The following is a 17,033-nucleotide window of genomic DNA, read 5'->3' as shown; positions in this document are numbered from 1 at the left end:
ATGAGCTGAAGCAAATGGCTTCTTTCTATAATGTCTAAAAGTGTCTATTAAAGAGTGGGATTTCTAAGGGTGTCTGGGTGCCTTAGTCAGTTAAGTGTCTGCTTTCAGCTCAGGTCATGATCTTGGGGTCCTGGGATCAAGCCCCACATCAGGCTCCCTGCTCAATGCGGAGTCTGCTTTTCCCTCTCCCTCTGCCCCTTCCCCTGCTCATGCTCCCTTGCCCTCTCAATTAAATACATAAAATCTTAAAAAAAAAAAAAAGTGGAATTTCTGCATCAGAACTTATTTATAAACCACCTATGCCTGTTTGTGTGGATGTGTATTGTGTTCTTGCGGAAGTGCTTTAAATTAGTAATTCAAGTTCAATAACTGTTATGTCTATTCAGGTTTTCTAATTCTTCACGTGTCAATTTGGTTGCTGTATTTTTCTTTTTTCTTTTTTTTAGAATTTATTTGTTTGACAGAGAGAGAACACAAGCAGTGGGAGCAGCAGGCAGAGGGAGAAGGAGAAGCAGACTTCCCACTAAGCAGGGAACCCACGCAGGTTTGATCCCAGGACCCTGATCATGACCTGAGCCAAATGCAGATGCTTAACAAACTGAGCCACCCAGGTGCCACAGCCGCTATATTTTTCTTCAAAGCTGCCCATTTTGCCGAAGTTCTCCAATTTGTTAATCTAAATTTTATATTGTCGTCTCTGTTATGTTATATAAGTATGTAAGTATAAACTTATAACTTATATAAGTTATATATATATATGTTATAAGTTATAAGTTTATACTATAAGTTATAAGTTTATAAACAATAAAGTTTATAAACAATATTGAGCAGAAAATAGATATAAGTATAAACTTATAACATATAAGTTATACATATATATAAGTTATAAGTTATATATGTTATATAGGTTATATATATATAAGTTATAACTTATGTGAGTTATATATATGTTGTAAGTTATAAGTTTATACTTATATCTATTTTCTGCTCAATATTGTTTATTCATTTTTTAAACCAATCTTGGCAAAATTTTGTCTGTATTAATGATCTTCAAATAATCTGCTTTTGATTTTTTTGATTCTCTTTATTGCGTCTTAGTCTTTGATTTTATTTGCTTTTGTTTTGCTTTTATTATTTTTTGTTAGTGTTTACTAATTTCCATTATTTTTTTCATTCGTGAGTAATTTTTTAAAAAACATTTTTTGTGTAGACTCCATGCCCAGCCTTGAGCTCAATGTGGAGCTTGAACTCATGACCCTGGGCTGAAATCAAGAGATGGATGCTTAACCAACTAAGCCACCCAGGCATCCATGAATAATTTTTTAAAACTTTTTATTTAAATTCCAGGTAGTTAACATAAAGCTTAATGCTAGATTCAGGCGTACAATATAGTAATTTAACACTTCCATACAACACCTGATGCTCTTCAGAAGTGCACTCCTTAATCCCCATCACCTATTTAACCAAGCTCTCCACCCTCCTCCAATCTGGTAAACATCAGTTTGTTCTCTATAGTTAAGACTCTGTTTCTTGTTTTGTCTCTCTCTCTCTTTTTTTAGCCCTTACTCATTTGTTTTGTTTCTTAAATTCCACATATGCATGGATTCATATGGTGTGTGTCTTTCTCTGACTGACTTATTTTTCTTACTTAGCATAATACTCTCTAGTTTCATCCATATTGTTAGATATGACAAAATTTCGTTCCTTTTTATGGCTGAGTAATATTCCATGGTATTTGTATACCACATCTTTATCCATTCATTAGTCGACAGACACTGGGACTGTTTCCATAATTTGGCTATAGCTGATAATGCTACTATAAAAATGCTTGTATCCCTTTGAGTCAGTATTTTTTATTTCTTTGAGTAAATACCTAATAGTGCAATTAATGGATCATAGCCATGAGTAATATAAAAGTTTTTTAAGTTTCTGAATATATGGAGTTTTCCAAAAGTTTGTCATTATTGTTCATTTCTAACTGAATTATATTCAGAGAAAACAATCTATATGATATTGATCCTTTCTTTAGTATTGGTTAGGATTTGCTCTGTACTCTAGTATGTAATCAATCTTTGTAAACATTTCTATGTACCTAAAAATACTGTGTATTTTCTGATTATTGGATGCAGGATTCTAGAATTGTTCATCAGATCAAAGATGTCATTCAAATCTTCCGTATTAATTTATTTAATTTATTTCCTGCTTGATTGGTCAACTTTTGAGAGAAGTTATTTAAATCTCAAGTAGTAATTGTGGATTTGTCATTTTTCCTTGTAAGTTTCAGTTTTTGCTTTATTATTTGATGTTTTGTTATAGGTTTCTCTTATTTATCTTTTTGCAGGTTAGATCCTACTGTTAATCCAATTCCTAGCTCATTCTAGTTCCTTGGCTCCCAATGTTTGAGGTTATGGTCCTGAGGAAACAGGGTGATAAATGAGAAGGATTTCCCTAGCTGAGTATAATATACCATACTTTGTAGTCATTATATATTGCATAACCATTTTAAATTATGTACGTGGTCTCAATTACCCCTTTGTAAAGAACCATCAGAAGAGGTCAGTTGAGCTTCCAGAAGGTCTGATGTGACCTTGACCCAGCTAGATTTAACCTATAGCAACTAGTTTCAAATTGTCTTTCACCTTTATATAAAATTTTAAGTTTTGACCTTCACAGGCCTGCTTTTTTTCACTCTTTCTCTCTCCATGCTAATTAGTAGGATTCTAGAGCTTACTCTTGGGAATGCAGGGCCTCCTAATGAACAATTGTTAGTAAAAGAGCCTCAGAAAGATGAGAATATTTTCTCTCTTTCCTTGTAGCTACTTGCTTTGTATCACAAAGGTAACTTTGATAAAGGGATAAATCAAGAACATTTAAAAACTATTATTTTTTTCTCCTATTAAAAATTTAGACTTGTATGAAAATATGTCATTCTATTTTCTCTTAGAGCTCTCTTTACAAATGTTATTTCTAAAAAACAAACAAATAACAAAACATGGACTTGACAGTGCTGCTATATCCTACGAGATATAACCTGTAGCATAAGCAATGTCAGTCTGCCTTTCTAATCATTGCCTTGTTTGATAAAAGGGTACCCACAAATATGCTTTAAATTAACATCTCTGTTTTGCTGAAGATTTTTACATTTATATTTATAAATTCTGTTGTTGTTAGTCAAAAAAGAAGGTTTGGGTTTTCCTCTTCTCCACCATTCATATAATTTCATGACTCCCCTTGGATTCTCTATTCAAAGAGTTTGAGAGACTTTGTTTTGTTTAAAATAAGACCCACTAGAGAGGCACCTGGCTGGCTTAGTCGGTGGAGCATGCAACTTTTGATCTTGGGATTGTAGTTCAAGCCCCATGTTGGGCTTAGAGATTACCTTAAAATAAAATCTTTAAATAAATAAAATAAAACATACCCACTGTAACTTTTTCCCATCTTCCTACTTTCAACCCTTTTGTGTCTTTATGCTTTAATTGTGACTCAATCCAATCTGATATTTAGTTTTTTAACTGACAAGTATAATACACTCATATTTATTATGCTTACTGACATATTTAAATTGTTTTTGACATCTTATTTTGTGGTTTCTATTTGCTTCCTTTTTCTCTTTTCCTGCCTTGTTTTGAATAAATAGCTTTCTTGTCACCCTCTACTGGTTTGAAAATAATACACTAGAGCGCCTGGGTGGCTCAGTCCTTAAGTGTCTGCCTTCAGCTCAGGTCATGATCCCAGGGTCCTGGAATCGAGACCCATATCAGGCTCCCTGCTTGGCGGGAAGCCTGCTTCTCCCTCTCTCACTCCCCCTGCTTGTGTTCCCTCTCTCTCCGTATCTTTCTCGGTCAAATAAATAAAATCTTTTAAAAAGAAAATAATACACTCTATTTCTATTTTATTTTACTAGAAAAAAATTCTTAGCATGAATATGTGTATCTAATGCTATCATCTATCTATATAATTTCTAATTTCATCCTCTATGTCAAATATAACCTATCTTTTATATTTTCACTTCTTTATCTAAGCTAGATCCTAGGTGATTTTTTCAGAGCTATCTTCCAATTCATAATTCTCTTTAGTTTGTCTGATCTGCTATTTAACTCATTTATGGAATTTTAGATTTCAATAACCAAGTTTTTCTTTTCGAGAACTTCTTTTGTTCCTTTCTGCTCTTTCCAGCAGTCTTGATATTTTCTTATTCTTTCTCTTATTTTTTATTCTTTCATATATTTAATGATTTAAACATACTTCATAATCTGATAGTTCCGGTATTTGAAATGTGTAAGGGTTCTGCTGCAATTGTTTTCTGACTCGTTCATGGTAGATTAGTGTTTTTCATAATTTGGATTATGAACTCATCTTCACAGGATTTTTATCTGTGGGAATATTGTAAGTCTTAGTTGACATGTATCCTCCAGAGAAATTCTGCCTTTGTTTTTGCCAAGCTTGCTAGGAATTGTTACCAGCCTAGAATGATATTGAAATATAATGTTTTCCCTGATAATTTTAGTGTTACAGAGGTAGCATAAATTCAAGGTCCTAAACCCTTTTCAAGGCATGCTGTGGATTGCAAATTCTTTTTGTTTTCTTTCTTTTTTTTTTTCTTTCTTTTTCTTTTTTTTTTTTTTTTTTTTTTTTTTTTTTTGACAGACAGAGATTACAAGTAGGCAGAGAGGTAGGCAGAGAGAGGAAGGGAAGCAGGCTCCCTGCTAAGCAGAGAGCCCGATGCGGGGCTCGAGACCAAGACCTGGGATCACGACCTGAGCCGAAGGCAGAGGTTTTAACCCACTGAGCCACCCAGGTGCCCCTGGGTTGCAAATTCTTAAGGGAAATATTTTTCTCCCATCTAGAGCCCAAACCCAAACAGACAAATCTCCATATCTTGTCTTTCATTCTATACTTTCTCCCTAGACAATATCTTCTTTTTTTTTTTTTCTTAAAGATTTTATTTATTTATTTGACAGAGATGCAGGCAGAGAGAGAGAGGGGGAAGCAGGCTCCCCGCTGAGCAGAGAGCCCGATAGAGGCTCGATCCCAGGACCCTGGGATCATGACCTGAGCTGAAGGCAGAGGCTTTAAACCACTGAGCCACCCAGGCGCCCCTCCCTAGACAATATCTTCTGAACAAAAGCGTCATTTGTTTCTGCCAGTGACACCAAGATTTTACATTTCTTCAGCACAGATTCCCAACCTTTGAATTCCAAACCCTCGTATCTATCTACCTTTTTGAATATTTAAGGTACCATCTCAATCTCCACTAGTTCAAGATCAATAAAGTTTATGAACTTCCCCTCAAAACCAGTTCTCTTCTAGTGTTTTCTATCTCAGTGAATGGCATGACTATCCATACAGCTGTTCAAGCCAGGAATTCAGGAGCCATCCTTGACATCCCTCTTTTTCTCATCCTACCCACCCCCAACTAACCCATCACCAACCCCTGTCACTTTTCCTCTTAAATGTCTCTTAAATCTACTGATTCTCCCCATATCCACTGCCTTCAGACTACTTCAGGCTACTACCATGCTCTTTAGCCTGGACCACTGTACTTTTCTTACATTGAATGAATTTATCCAAACAGAGATTGGATTGTTTCTCTTTACTGCTTGAAACACTCATTTATTAGTGTCACATTCATAGCTCTTAAGTACTTAATATTGTCTATGCAGCTCTGCATGACCAGCCACTGTAATTCTTGGAACCATTTTCATTTCAATGTCTTCTCTGTGCTAGCCATATTAGCCCTCGTTGTATTACTTAAAACCACAATTCTCTGTCTTCCCATGCAGCTTTGGTACATGCTATTTCCTTTTTCTGGAATGTCAGTCCCTCCATCCCCAACTTTATCTAGTCATTATGCAACTCATTCGTCATTTCTCTATTCAAACATTATTTGTTCAGTTCTCATCCCTTTCTTTCAATGTCTTTATTTATAACAATATATTCATTGCTGTGGTTACATGCTTGATGTCTGTTTTTCCCCCTTGGCTAGTCAGATCAGGAACTATTGTCTAGTTTTGCTTATTACTTTATCTTGAGTGCTGGCATAGGCCAGAATGTAGAAAGTGCTTAATAAATATTTCTTGAATGAATAATGAACATTAAAAATAAGATTACAAATACACATCTATTCATTATAATCCAAAGGTAAAGAAGAAGTGGATAGAGTTACAGATAAAATAAGTGACAACTACATGGGGGATCCATTATACTATTCTCTCTACTTTTCCATGTTTAAAGTTTCCTTAAGAAAAGATTATGCAACTTACAAAATCAGAACACTTTATTTGAGTCTTTGGATAAACAGTGAATGTAATCTTAAAAATAAAATATTGGCTATTGTCGAGAGTGTTGCTATAAACACAGGGCTGCATGTATGCCTCTGAATTCACATTTTTTAATCCTTTGGGTAAATACCTAGTTTATTTAATTGCTGAATCATAAGGTAGCTCTATTTTTAACTTTCTGAGGAATCTCCATATTGTTTTCCAGAGTGGCTGCACCAGTTTGCATTCCCACCAACGTGCAAGAGGGTCCCGTTTCTCTGCTTCCTTGCCAACACCTGTTTTTTCCTGTTGTCAGTTTCCAAATTATGGAAAGAGCCCAAATGTCCATCGACTCATGAATGGATAAAGAAGATGTGGTATACATACACATATACATATATATATATATATATATATATACATATATATGCACACACACGCACACACACACACACAACAATGGACTATTATTCAACCATAAAAAATAATGAAATCTTGCCATTTGCAATGACATGGGTGGAGCTAGAGAGTATTATGCTAAACGAAGTCAGTCAGAGAAAGACAAAAATTATATGATTTCATTCATATGTGGAATTTAAGAAACAAAACAAATGAACGCCAGCGGGGGGCGGAAAGGCAAACCAAGAAACAGACCTTTTAGTATAGAGAACAATCTGAAGATCACTGGAGGGGAGGTGGATAGGGGGTGGGTTAAACAGGGATTGGGTATTAAGGAGGACACTTGAGATGAGCACTGGGTGTTGCATGTTAAGTGTTGAATCACTAAATCCTACACCTAAAACTAGTATTGCATGGTATGTTAATTAGCTGGAATTTAAATAAAACTTGGGAAAAAAAAATATTGGCTTTTCAGGGAATGAATATTTCATTTAGCTAAAAAGAAATTATACTGACCTGAAGATATTTCGGTAATGGTTAATTGGGCCACTTAATGCTCCAGGCTGGGAGAAGACATAAATATAAGCTTCAAGATCTTCTGTTGTTAATCGGCATCCTTTTCTTCCAATGCCAGTGCTGTGACTGGTGAACAAATGTTTCAAAGCCTAATTTAAGTGAAAAGAAAATAATTAAAACTTTTTAGTTACCTCACCATAAACTAAAGCTTTGGCTTTTGAAAGAGAATGGTCAGTGTGAGTGACAACTCCCCCTTTCTGCTCTAGCCAAGTAGAAGACCTCATTGTTTACAAACACATTAGACACATTTTTGCTTTCCTGGCCTGACTTTTGATATTCTTCCCTTTGAATCCCCCATGTACACTTCACCTTTAGGAAAAGCAACCTGTCTTTCTTGGTGCCTATTCACTTTCTACCAGGCTAAGCTCAGATAGTATCACCACTCTAAAGCCTTCCATAATATTCTAACAGTAGTTGATCTGTTTACTGACAACCAATCTATTCTCCCCCCCACAACTGTATGAACTTTTTTTTAACCACAATCCAGAGTAACAAACACATTTTATATCATGATCCAGTCTATACTCCTACACTTACACTTCTGAAACAAAAGTTAAAAGAAATATCCCTTACTCTTATTATAGTGTGTAGTGATATTTTCAACTCACTTCTGTTCTACTTTATTTTTAAAAATTCAAATTGCAAGCTACTAAACTGATTTCTTGACTCACGAGTGGGCCCCACCCACAAATTTAAAAACACTGCTCTCTACCCGCATTTCTCAAAGTGTAGATCAAATCACCTGCATCAGAATCATTGGGATTCTTATTTAAAATGCAAATCCCTCAGGGCACCTGGGTGGCTCAGTCCACAAAGTATCAATCTCTTGATTTCAGCTCAGGGTCTCAGGGACCCTGATCTCAGGTTCCTGGGATGAGCCCCATGTCTGGCTCCATGCTCAGTGGGGAATCTGCTAAGGATTTTTCTCCCCTCCCTCTCTGCTCCTTCTTCTCTCTCTCCAAAATAAATAAATCAGTCCTTAAAAAACAAAATAAAATGCAGATCCCTCAGCCCCAAAACACACCTGCAAAACTATGAAATGATTTATGGGGGAGGTGATTAATTGAAACATTATTTGTAATAGCAAAAGACTGGAAACAAAATTTCCATCAGTGGGAGGTTGGTTGAATAAACTATGGTATAGCCACATGATGGTATGTGTTCTGAATACTCCAAGAGAAGATAGAGATGATTACTGTACTATGGAGTAGTTGATCCCCAGGACATAGTTTTAAGGGGTGTGTGTGTGTGTGTGTGTGTGTGTGTGTGTGTAAAATTGTGTTTATAGTATGTTATCTTTTGTGTAAGAAGGAGTAGAAAAATACATACATATATGCCTATATTTTCTAAAAAAGAAACCATAAAAAAAAAGAAACAAAAACTAACCAAGGGGCGCCTGGGTGGCTCAGTGGGTTACGCCGCTGCCTTCGGCTCAGGTCATGATCTCGGGGTCCTGGGATCGAGTCCCGCATCGGGCTCTCTGCTTGGCGGGGAGCCTGCTTCCCTCTCTCTCTCTCTCTGCCTGCCTCTCCATCTACTTGTGATTTCTGTGTCAAATAAATAAATAAAATCTTTTAAAAAAAAAAAAAAAAAAAAAAAAAAAACTAACCAAGCGGTTTCCCTACTGAGAGGAGGAAATAGGATAGAGACAGAGAAACAGGAAACAGAGACCTAAGCGAGACCTCTCTGCACCTTATAGTAGAATTATGACTAGAACCGCTTAAATGGTTTTTATAAAATATAAAAGCTAAGCAAAACTTTGTAGTCTCAATTTTGCTTTGGAAATTCGAATAAGAACTTATGATTTTTTTCACTCTAAAAATACGTATGTATAAATTCTATCCAATGGAAATATCTAGAAGCAATAAAAACCCAGTAACAATGATAACCTTGACACCAGGACTATGGTTTCTAAGTAAAATTTCCTACCAATAGGAGCCCAAGTTCCTTCAATGAATGTCTGATTCCAGATCTGCAGCAGCAAATAAAAAAGGAACCCAGGACATTAAGAAAGCAAACTATTACTGACTGAAGATTTATGTCAAAAGGACATAGGAGCCAACCAGATGGAGTTTCCACTGGCCTAATATGAGACAATCTGAGCATCAGAAAGAACTGTAATTGATTGATACATGCCAAATATATTTTCAAAACTCACGAGCTCATAATAATATGGAAAAAAGAAAACTTCATTGGTTATCATTGGAGAGTTCTAGGGCACCAAGTCATTACTCTGGAAGTTGTTTATAAAGGTAAAGAATGAAGCATTTATCCTGCCATTCTTATGTGAACTGTATTTCAAAATAACCAAACAGTAGATGTGGACAATTCCAGTTAATAAAAGGAAGAATTCCAGTTAATATAAGCAGATAAAAATGATAGAATTAGGAAATCACCATTTTGCAAATCCTAATAAAATAACGGACCGAGGCAGTGATGATCAGTGTACGCTAAAATTATTTGGTGAAATGTTAGGAAATTTAGATAATCTGACAACTCGTGAGCCCTCTGGTCAGTGCTAGTGTTATGAAAGCTGAGAGAACTAGACCTTATGTGCTTCCCTGATATAATACATTCAGAAATACACAGCACCACCTACAAGTATTCTCATCAAATTAAAAATCAATCTGACCACGTCTCTAGGTTAGTATCATCCATGAAGTAGAAACAAGGGTTAGCAGAACAAGTTAAATAACACCATGATGAAGTAGTTAGCCAAATCCAAAATGTGGGTCATTCCTCAGGACAAATGACCAAATTTCCTCAATTAAAAAATGTGGTTAAAAAAAAGAAGGAACTGTTGTAGATTGAAAAAACTATAAAAATCAAATACAGTGTGTAGACCTTGTTTGGTTCCTGATTCAAACAAGTAAAGTGTTAAGGAAATTTGAATGGAGAGTCAATGGAACGAAAATTTGAATATTAAGTCATAGTAGGGAGTAATTATTCATTTTGTTAGGTTTGATAATGGTATTGGAGTTATGCTTTAAAAAAAAAAGTCCTTTTCTGTCAGAGATATATGCAGAAGTATTTCCAAGTAAAATAATATTGTCTTTTTTAAAGCTGCCTTAAATACCTAACACCCCGTTAGATAAACAAGAAGCATTTGATAGACCTTCAAGAAATAGGAACAATACATGACTCCTGGTTGTCCACGTATATGGTACACAATTCCTGCATGCTTACTTTGTTTCAGGGTTTTGTTTACACCCAAAGGCCTCCACTTCTGCTATGTCAAACTCTCTCACCTGGCATTCATATTCCCTTGTCTCCCCATGGAATGTTCTCTGAAAAGAGATATGCCTATAGGGGCACAGGCTCTTAGAAAAAATTGAACAATATCCAGTCATTCAAATATACAGAGACTGTAAAAATAAGCCTATAGATTAGGTCTTAGAAGCATGTATTAAATATTAGCATTTGCCTATATTTCTTTCTGAAGGATAGATTTTGAAATGTTTTTCATTAATATAAATACATTATTTGTTTGACTCATTTTTTTCTTACATAGGAGGAAATGCCTAACAGTGGACAGCATATCACAATAATCAATAAATGCATATATTTTTTTAAGATTTTATTTATTTATTTGACAGAGAGAAATCACAAGTAGATGGAGAGGCAGGCAGAGAGAGAGAGGGAAGCAGGCTCTCTGCTGAGCAGAGAGCCCGATGCGGGACTCGATCCCAGGACTCTGAGATCATGACCTGAGCCGAAGGCAGTGGCTTAACCCACTGAGCCACTCAGGCGCCCCTCAATAAATGCATATTTTAAACAAATCAGACAACATAAAAAGGGCCAATTCTTTCTTTTTTTCTTTTTATTTTAGTGCCTCTGTATAATTTTATTTTGTTTTGACTTCCTAATTTTGTCATCTTCTTGGGCTCCAGTTTTTCAGTTTTATTCTAAGGGTATAATTGACCTATAGCATTATATTAGTTTCAGGTATACAACATAATATATATACACATATACATAATAAATATACAATGTATATTTATATGCATTGCAAAATGATCACCACAATAATTCTAGTTAACATCCATCACCATATTGACTTACCTTAAAATCATTTATTGAGAACATAAATTCTGGGAACCATGGTATTTGGAAGAAGTAATAATGGCTGGATCTGAACAGCTGGACAGGGTGTCGTAAAATATATTCTGAAATTAAAGTGCTACGTTAGACCTTATCCAAGGTGTATTCATCACTTACTATTGAAAGAAATTAAGGCAATTTCACCTTTGAGATGAAAAAAATCCACAAGTAAGCCGTTGTATATTCTCTTTGGAAAAATTTCTTTAAAAAAAATTAACATATAATGTATTATTTGTTTCAAGGGTACAGGTCTGTGATTCATCAGTCTTACACAATTCACAGAGCTCACCATAGCACACATCCTCTCCAATGTCCATCACTCAGCCACCCCATCCCTCCCACCCCCTCCATCCAGGAACCCTCAGTTTGTTTCCTGAGATTAAGAGTCTCTTACAGTTTGTATCCCTCTCTGCTTTCAACTTTTTTCATTTTTTCCCTCCCTTCCCCTATATAAGCCTCTTTTTTCTCAAATTCCTATCAATGGGATCATATGATAATTGTCTTTTTCTGATTGACTTATTTCACTTAGTATAATATCCTCTAGTTCCATCCACGTCATTGCAAATGGCAAGATTTCAGAGGTTTTGATGGCTGCATAGTATTCCATTATATATATACCACCTCTTCTTTATCCATTCATCTGTTAATGGACATCTGGGCTCTTTCCATAGTTTGGCTATTGTGGACATTGCTGCTATAAACATTGGGGTGCATGTGCCCCTTCGGATCACTACATTTGTAACTTCGGGGTAAATACTCAGGTAAGGTAGATCTATTTTCATCTTTTTGAGTAAACTCCATACTATTTTCCAGAGTGGCTACATCATCTTTGGAACAATTTCTATGTTCTTATATTTTATTATGGATATTTCAAGTGTTTAGAAAGTTTATAACCCTTTAAATAAAAAGAAAACTTCATTTTATGAAGTCTTGACTCAGAAAGGAACGGGAAACCCAAACGACACTGCTTTTTCTCCAAGGTTATTATCAGTAACCTCACACTTTTCCTAGGGATATACGGGGAGGTAATTTTCTGTTTTTGTTTTTTTTAAGATTTTATTTATTTATTTGACACAGAGAGAGAGAGAGAGAGAGAGATCACAAGTAGGAAGAGAGGCAGGCAGAGAGAGAGGAGGAAGCAGGCTCCCTGCTGAGCAGAGTCCGATGATATAGGACGCTGGGGCCATGATCTGAGCCAAAGACAGAGGTTTTAACCTGCTGAGCCACCCAGGCGCCCCAATTTTCTGTTGTTTAAAAGACTTTCTTGGGGTGCCTGGGTGGTTCAGTGGGTTAAGCCTCTGCCTTCGGCTCAGGTCATGATCTCAGGGTCCTGGGATCAAGCCCTGCATCAGGATCTCTGCTCAACAGGGAGTCTGCTTCCTCTTCTCTCTGCCTGCCTCTCTGCCTACTTGTGCTCTCTCTCTCTCTCTGTCAAATAAATAAATAAATAAAAATTCTTTAAAAAAAAATAAATAAAGACTTTCTTTACAGGGGGATTTGAATACCTTATTCATTGGGCCTCAACAGAAACTAAAGTGTTTCCGTAAGTTTATACTAGAAAATTCATTCATTCAGGGAATATTTGAATATCTACTGTGTGTGAGGGGATTTAGCAGTCAACAAGACAGAAGAGGTTTCCATTAATAAGGGGCTTATACAGGGACGCCTGGGTGGCTCAGTTGGTTGGACGACTGCCTTCGGCTCAGGTCATGATCCTGGAGTCCTGGGATCGAGTCCCGCATCGGGCTCCCAACTCCACAGGGAGTCTGCTTCTCTCTCTGACCTTCTCCTCGTTCGTGCTCTCTCTCACTGTCTCTCTCTCAAGTAAATAAATAAAATCTTAAAAAAAAAAATAAGGGGCTTATACAATAAGTATTGATACTTTAAAAGATGATTTTAGATAGCAATAATATCATAAAGAAAATTAAAACAAGGTAATCTGATTGAGAGTGATGATTGGGTGTTGTGGAGGACTATTATTTAGCAGAGGTGATCAGAATAGGCTTCTCTGGGGATGTGATATGTGGACTAAGTCCTGAAAAGTAAGAGGGAGGTGGCTATGCAAAGATCTAGGGAGAAAATCCAAGAACAAAAAGTAGGTCCTGGGCTGGGCACATTTAGGAAGAAGAAAGAACGTCAGTGTGGCTGGTGTGTAGTGAATGAGGAGGGAGAGGTTGTATGAGATGAGTCAGAGAGCAAAACAGAAATCTGGTCTGGGAGGGCCAGAGGAGATGGACTTTTAAGGGCTTTGGAAAGACACTGAAGCTTTGAACTGGTGAGTAGTGTAATCACACACATTAAGTATGCATACTTATTTTTTCTTGTGCACTATGTATATATAATTTTTGCTATAGAGGTCATCTTTTTTATTTCTAATTTTGTAACTAACATGGCTAGTGTTCACATAGTTGGAATTTTTAGAACTATAATTCTCAGATAAGTGGAGATAAGTTATGCTATACTTTTTGTAAAGTCATCATCGAACAGAGTTTATTCAGCCCTGCCTTAAGAGATAGCAATATAGGGACGCCTGTGTGGCTCAGTTGGTTAAGCAGCTGCCTTCGGCTCAGGTCATGATCCCAGCGTCCTGGGATCGAGTCCCACATCGGGCTCCTTGCTCAGCAGGGAGCCTGCTTCTCCCTCTGCCTCTGCCTGCCGTTCTGTCTGCCTGTGCTCGCTCTCTTCCCTCTCTCTCTCTCTGGTAAATAAATAAAATCTTAAAAAAAAAAAAAGAGAGATAGCAATACAATTAAGGGTTAAATACAGGCATATTACTTGAAGACCTTATATTAAGCTGACTAAGGTTGAACCTAATCTGAATAAAACAATTCCAGAAATATTTCAAGAATCTTCTTGCTGAAATGATCAATTACAATTTGTCCTTTTAGCAACATCACAAAAATAACCTTTACTCAAGGATCCCAATCAATGGAATAAGCATGTAACACCACTTTTGCTACTTAACACAACTGAGAAAAATACAGGGAATTTCAGTTCAGAAATGAGACAAATGGATCTATATCTAAAACCCAACTCTTGGGATGCCTGGGTGTCTCAGTTGGTTAAGCACTGCATTCAGCTCAGGTCATGAGCCCAGAGTCCTGAGATTAAGCCATTCATTGTATTGGGCTCCCTGCTCAGCAGAAAGCCGGCTTCTCCCTCCGCCACACTTGTCCTCTCTTGTTCTCTTTCAAATAAATAAATAAATAAATACTTTAAAAAAATAAAATAAAATCCAACTCTTACACTTATACAATATTTATGTAGTCATGTTTCCTTTCTCCCTTTTATGTAGTCATGTTCCCAACATAAATTTTTTTGTTCCCTAGAGGGCTGCTGTGAGTCATAGCAGTACCTGAAACTCGGAAAACTTGACAAGGGTAGTTAAAGAGGATAAGATGATAGTTTTTGGCAAAACCAAATAAAAATGTGCCTAGCCACGGCTCACTGGTCTTTAAACACTCTGAGGATTTTAAGAGTTCCCTTTATAGCAGAGGTTCTCAGAGTATAGCCCGTGTGGACCTCTGGGGATCCCTAAGACCCCTTTAAGCAATCCAGACAATCAAAACTATTTCATTATAATACTAAGACATTTTTAGCTTTTCTCCTTTGGTTGACATTCGTGCTTATGGTACAAAAACCATAGTAGATAAAGCCATTGCTGCCTGAGCACAAAGCAAGGTGGTGTTACTAAACAGTCTTAGCAGGAGCAGTCATTGTCTTCTTTGCAGCAAACAAATACATAAACACATAAAATTAAGTGCCAGTTTCACTCAGGAATGTCCTAGATAAAATAGCAAAAATTATTAATTTTATTACATTTCAACCCTTGTGTACATGGCCTTTGAACGTTGAGATGAATCAGAATGTACACATAAAGCAGTTCTGTTGGTCACCCAAGAACAATGGTTGTCTCAAGGAATAGCATGCCTACAATCCTTTGAGTTGATTAGATGAATTAGCTACATTTCTTATGGAATACCGTTTTTTACTTGAAAGGATGGCTAACAAATTATCATTGGTCAGACTTGAGTATTTGACAGATAGTCTCTTGAAAATGAACAAAGTGAACCTGTCACTTGCAGGGGGAAACAATCAAGGGTATTTGCTGCCAACAATGAAATTCAAGTTTTCAAATAAAAATTAGAATTTTGGAGACGTGCATTTACTACTGCGAGCATGACAGCATTGCAATACTCAACGACATTTTGATGAAACTGGGGCAATATTAGTGAATGTGATTCTTTGATATAACATAAAATGTGCCAGCTTATGGAAGATCTATATATCTCTACAAACCAATATCTTCCATTGCATGATGATGCAAAATTACACATGGGTAAAAAATACCTTCAAAGTGCTAGAGAGACTAATGGATTTAAAGTAATAGAGTACAAGAAGTTCATTAATATGACATCAGATTCTACATTGTTACTAACCTTTAAGAAACCACCAGTTTTCGAGTTTGGTGTTGTATTAAAGAAGAAAATCCAGTTATCTGAAAAGACTATTAAAATACTCCTCCCTTTTCCAATTACAAATCTGTGTGAGGCCAGATTTCTTCACACACTTCAATTCAAACAACATATTGTAACAGACAGAATGCAGAAGCATATCTGAGAATCCAGCTGTCTTCTATTAAGCCAAAAATTAAACAGGTTTGCAAAAATGTAAAACAGTGACATTCTTCTCACTAACATTTTGTTTGGGAAGATGTAGCTAGCTTTCATTAAAATGTTAATCATGTTAACAGATCATGAATTTACTATTTTTAATGAATTAATATATAATTTTAAATTTTCTCATTTTTAATTTTTAATACAGTAAATATCTTTATGTATGTCCTATATAAACAAAAGCTCAATGGATCTTTAATAATTTTTAAGAGTATAAAAGAGTCCTGAAACTCAAAATTTGAGAACTACGGCTTTAAAGAATGCTGTCATTCCTGATAGCCCAAGCAGTCAGGAAAGAGGAGAACTTATTTCTAGATTGTCAAGATTCATTACTGTCAAAGTAATGTTACTGTATTTTTTCCGCTTATCCCTATCCAAGTGAGCATTAAAATATTCTCTAAAAAATAAAATTATGCAAGCAAATATGAAGCTACAATTTGTCACTCTTGTAAAATATTTAAAGCCAAGGTATCTGACATTGTCATATGCTAATATCATATTTTAGTCATTTAATTTTAAAAAACTACTGTTTTTAATCCAAAGTGTCAGTGACAACAGTGAATTATCATGAGCAAAAATATTTTAATTGAAATTTATACTCACCTGTAAATACATTTGGGTGAGGGAAGTTAATAACAATAAGTTTCATCACCATTTCAGGATAACAGATGGCAATTAGCCAAGCAATCATCCCCCCCCAGTCATGACCAATAAGAACACATTTGCTATATCCTGTAATGGAGAAAAAAAATATTGATGTCATTGAAGGTGGATGCATCATTACAACACATAAAATGGGTACACTTTTGAAACTAATCTTCCCATCATAATCTGACTCTAATTATGCACTTCATGAAGATACTGAGTTTGGTGTTTCCAAAACCTGTATGTCCAAATCACCTAAGTAGCTTTTTGGAAAATTTAGATGTCCAGCCTCCATTCTAGACCTACAGATTCAGAATCTGTCCTGGGAATGAATATATATACATACATATATATATATATATATTTTAAATCAGAA

The 17,033-nt window shown here is 35.9% G+C and overlaps 1 protein-coding gene across 1 annotated transcript in view; it reads right to left on the bottom strand.

Annotated features, from left to right (window-relative positions):
- Positions 1 to 17,033, bottom strand: part of EPHX4 (epoxide hydrolase 4) — a 45,309-nt gene that overhangs the window by 13,512 nt on the left and 14,764 nt on the right. The window contains exons 4-6 of the mRNA XM_059137551.1: positions 16,616 to 16,744; positions 11,298 to 11,401; positions 7,176 to 7,324 (exon numbers count right to left, since the gene is read on the bottom strand). Coding sequence (XP_058993534.1) covers positions 7,176 to 7,324; positions 11,298 to 11,401; positions 16,616 to 16,744 — 382 coding nt within the window. The remainder of the gene's footprint in view (positions 1 to 7,175; positions 7,325 to 11,297; positions 11,402 to 16,615; positions 16,745 to 17,033) is intronic.

This window comes from Mustela lutreola, chromosome 10 (genome assembly GCF_030435805.1).
Source record: "Mustela lutreola isolate mMusLut2 chromosome 10, mMusLut2.pri, whole genome shotgun sequence".
Classification (NCBI taxonomy): Eukaryota; Metazoa; Chordata; class Mammalia; order Carnivora; family Mustelidae; genus Mustela; species Mustela lutreola.
The sequence above is the reverse complement of the archived record's forward strand: the minus strand, read 5'-3'. Positions and strand labels throughout refer to the sequence as shown.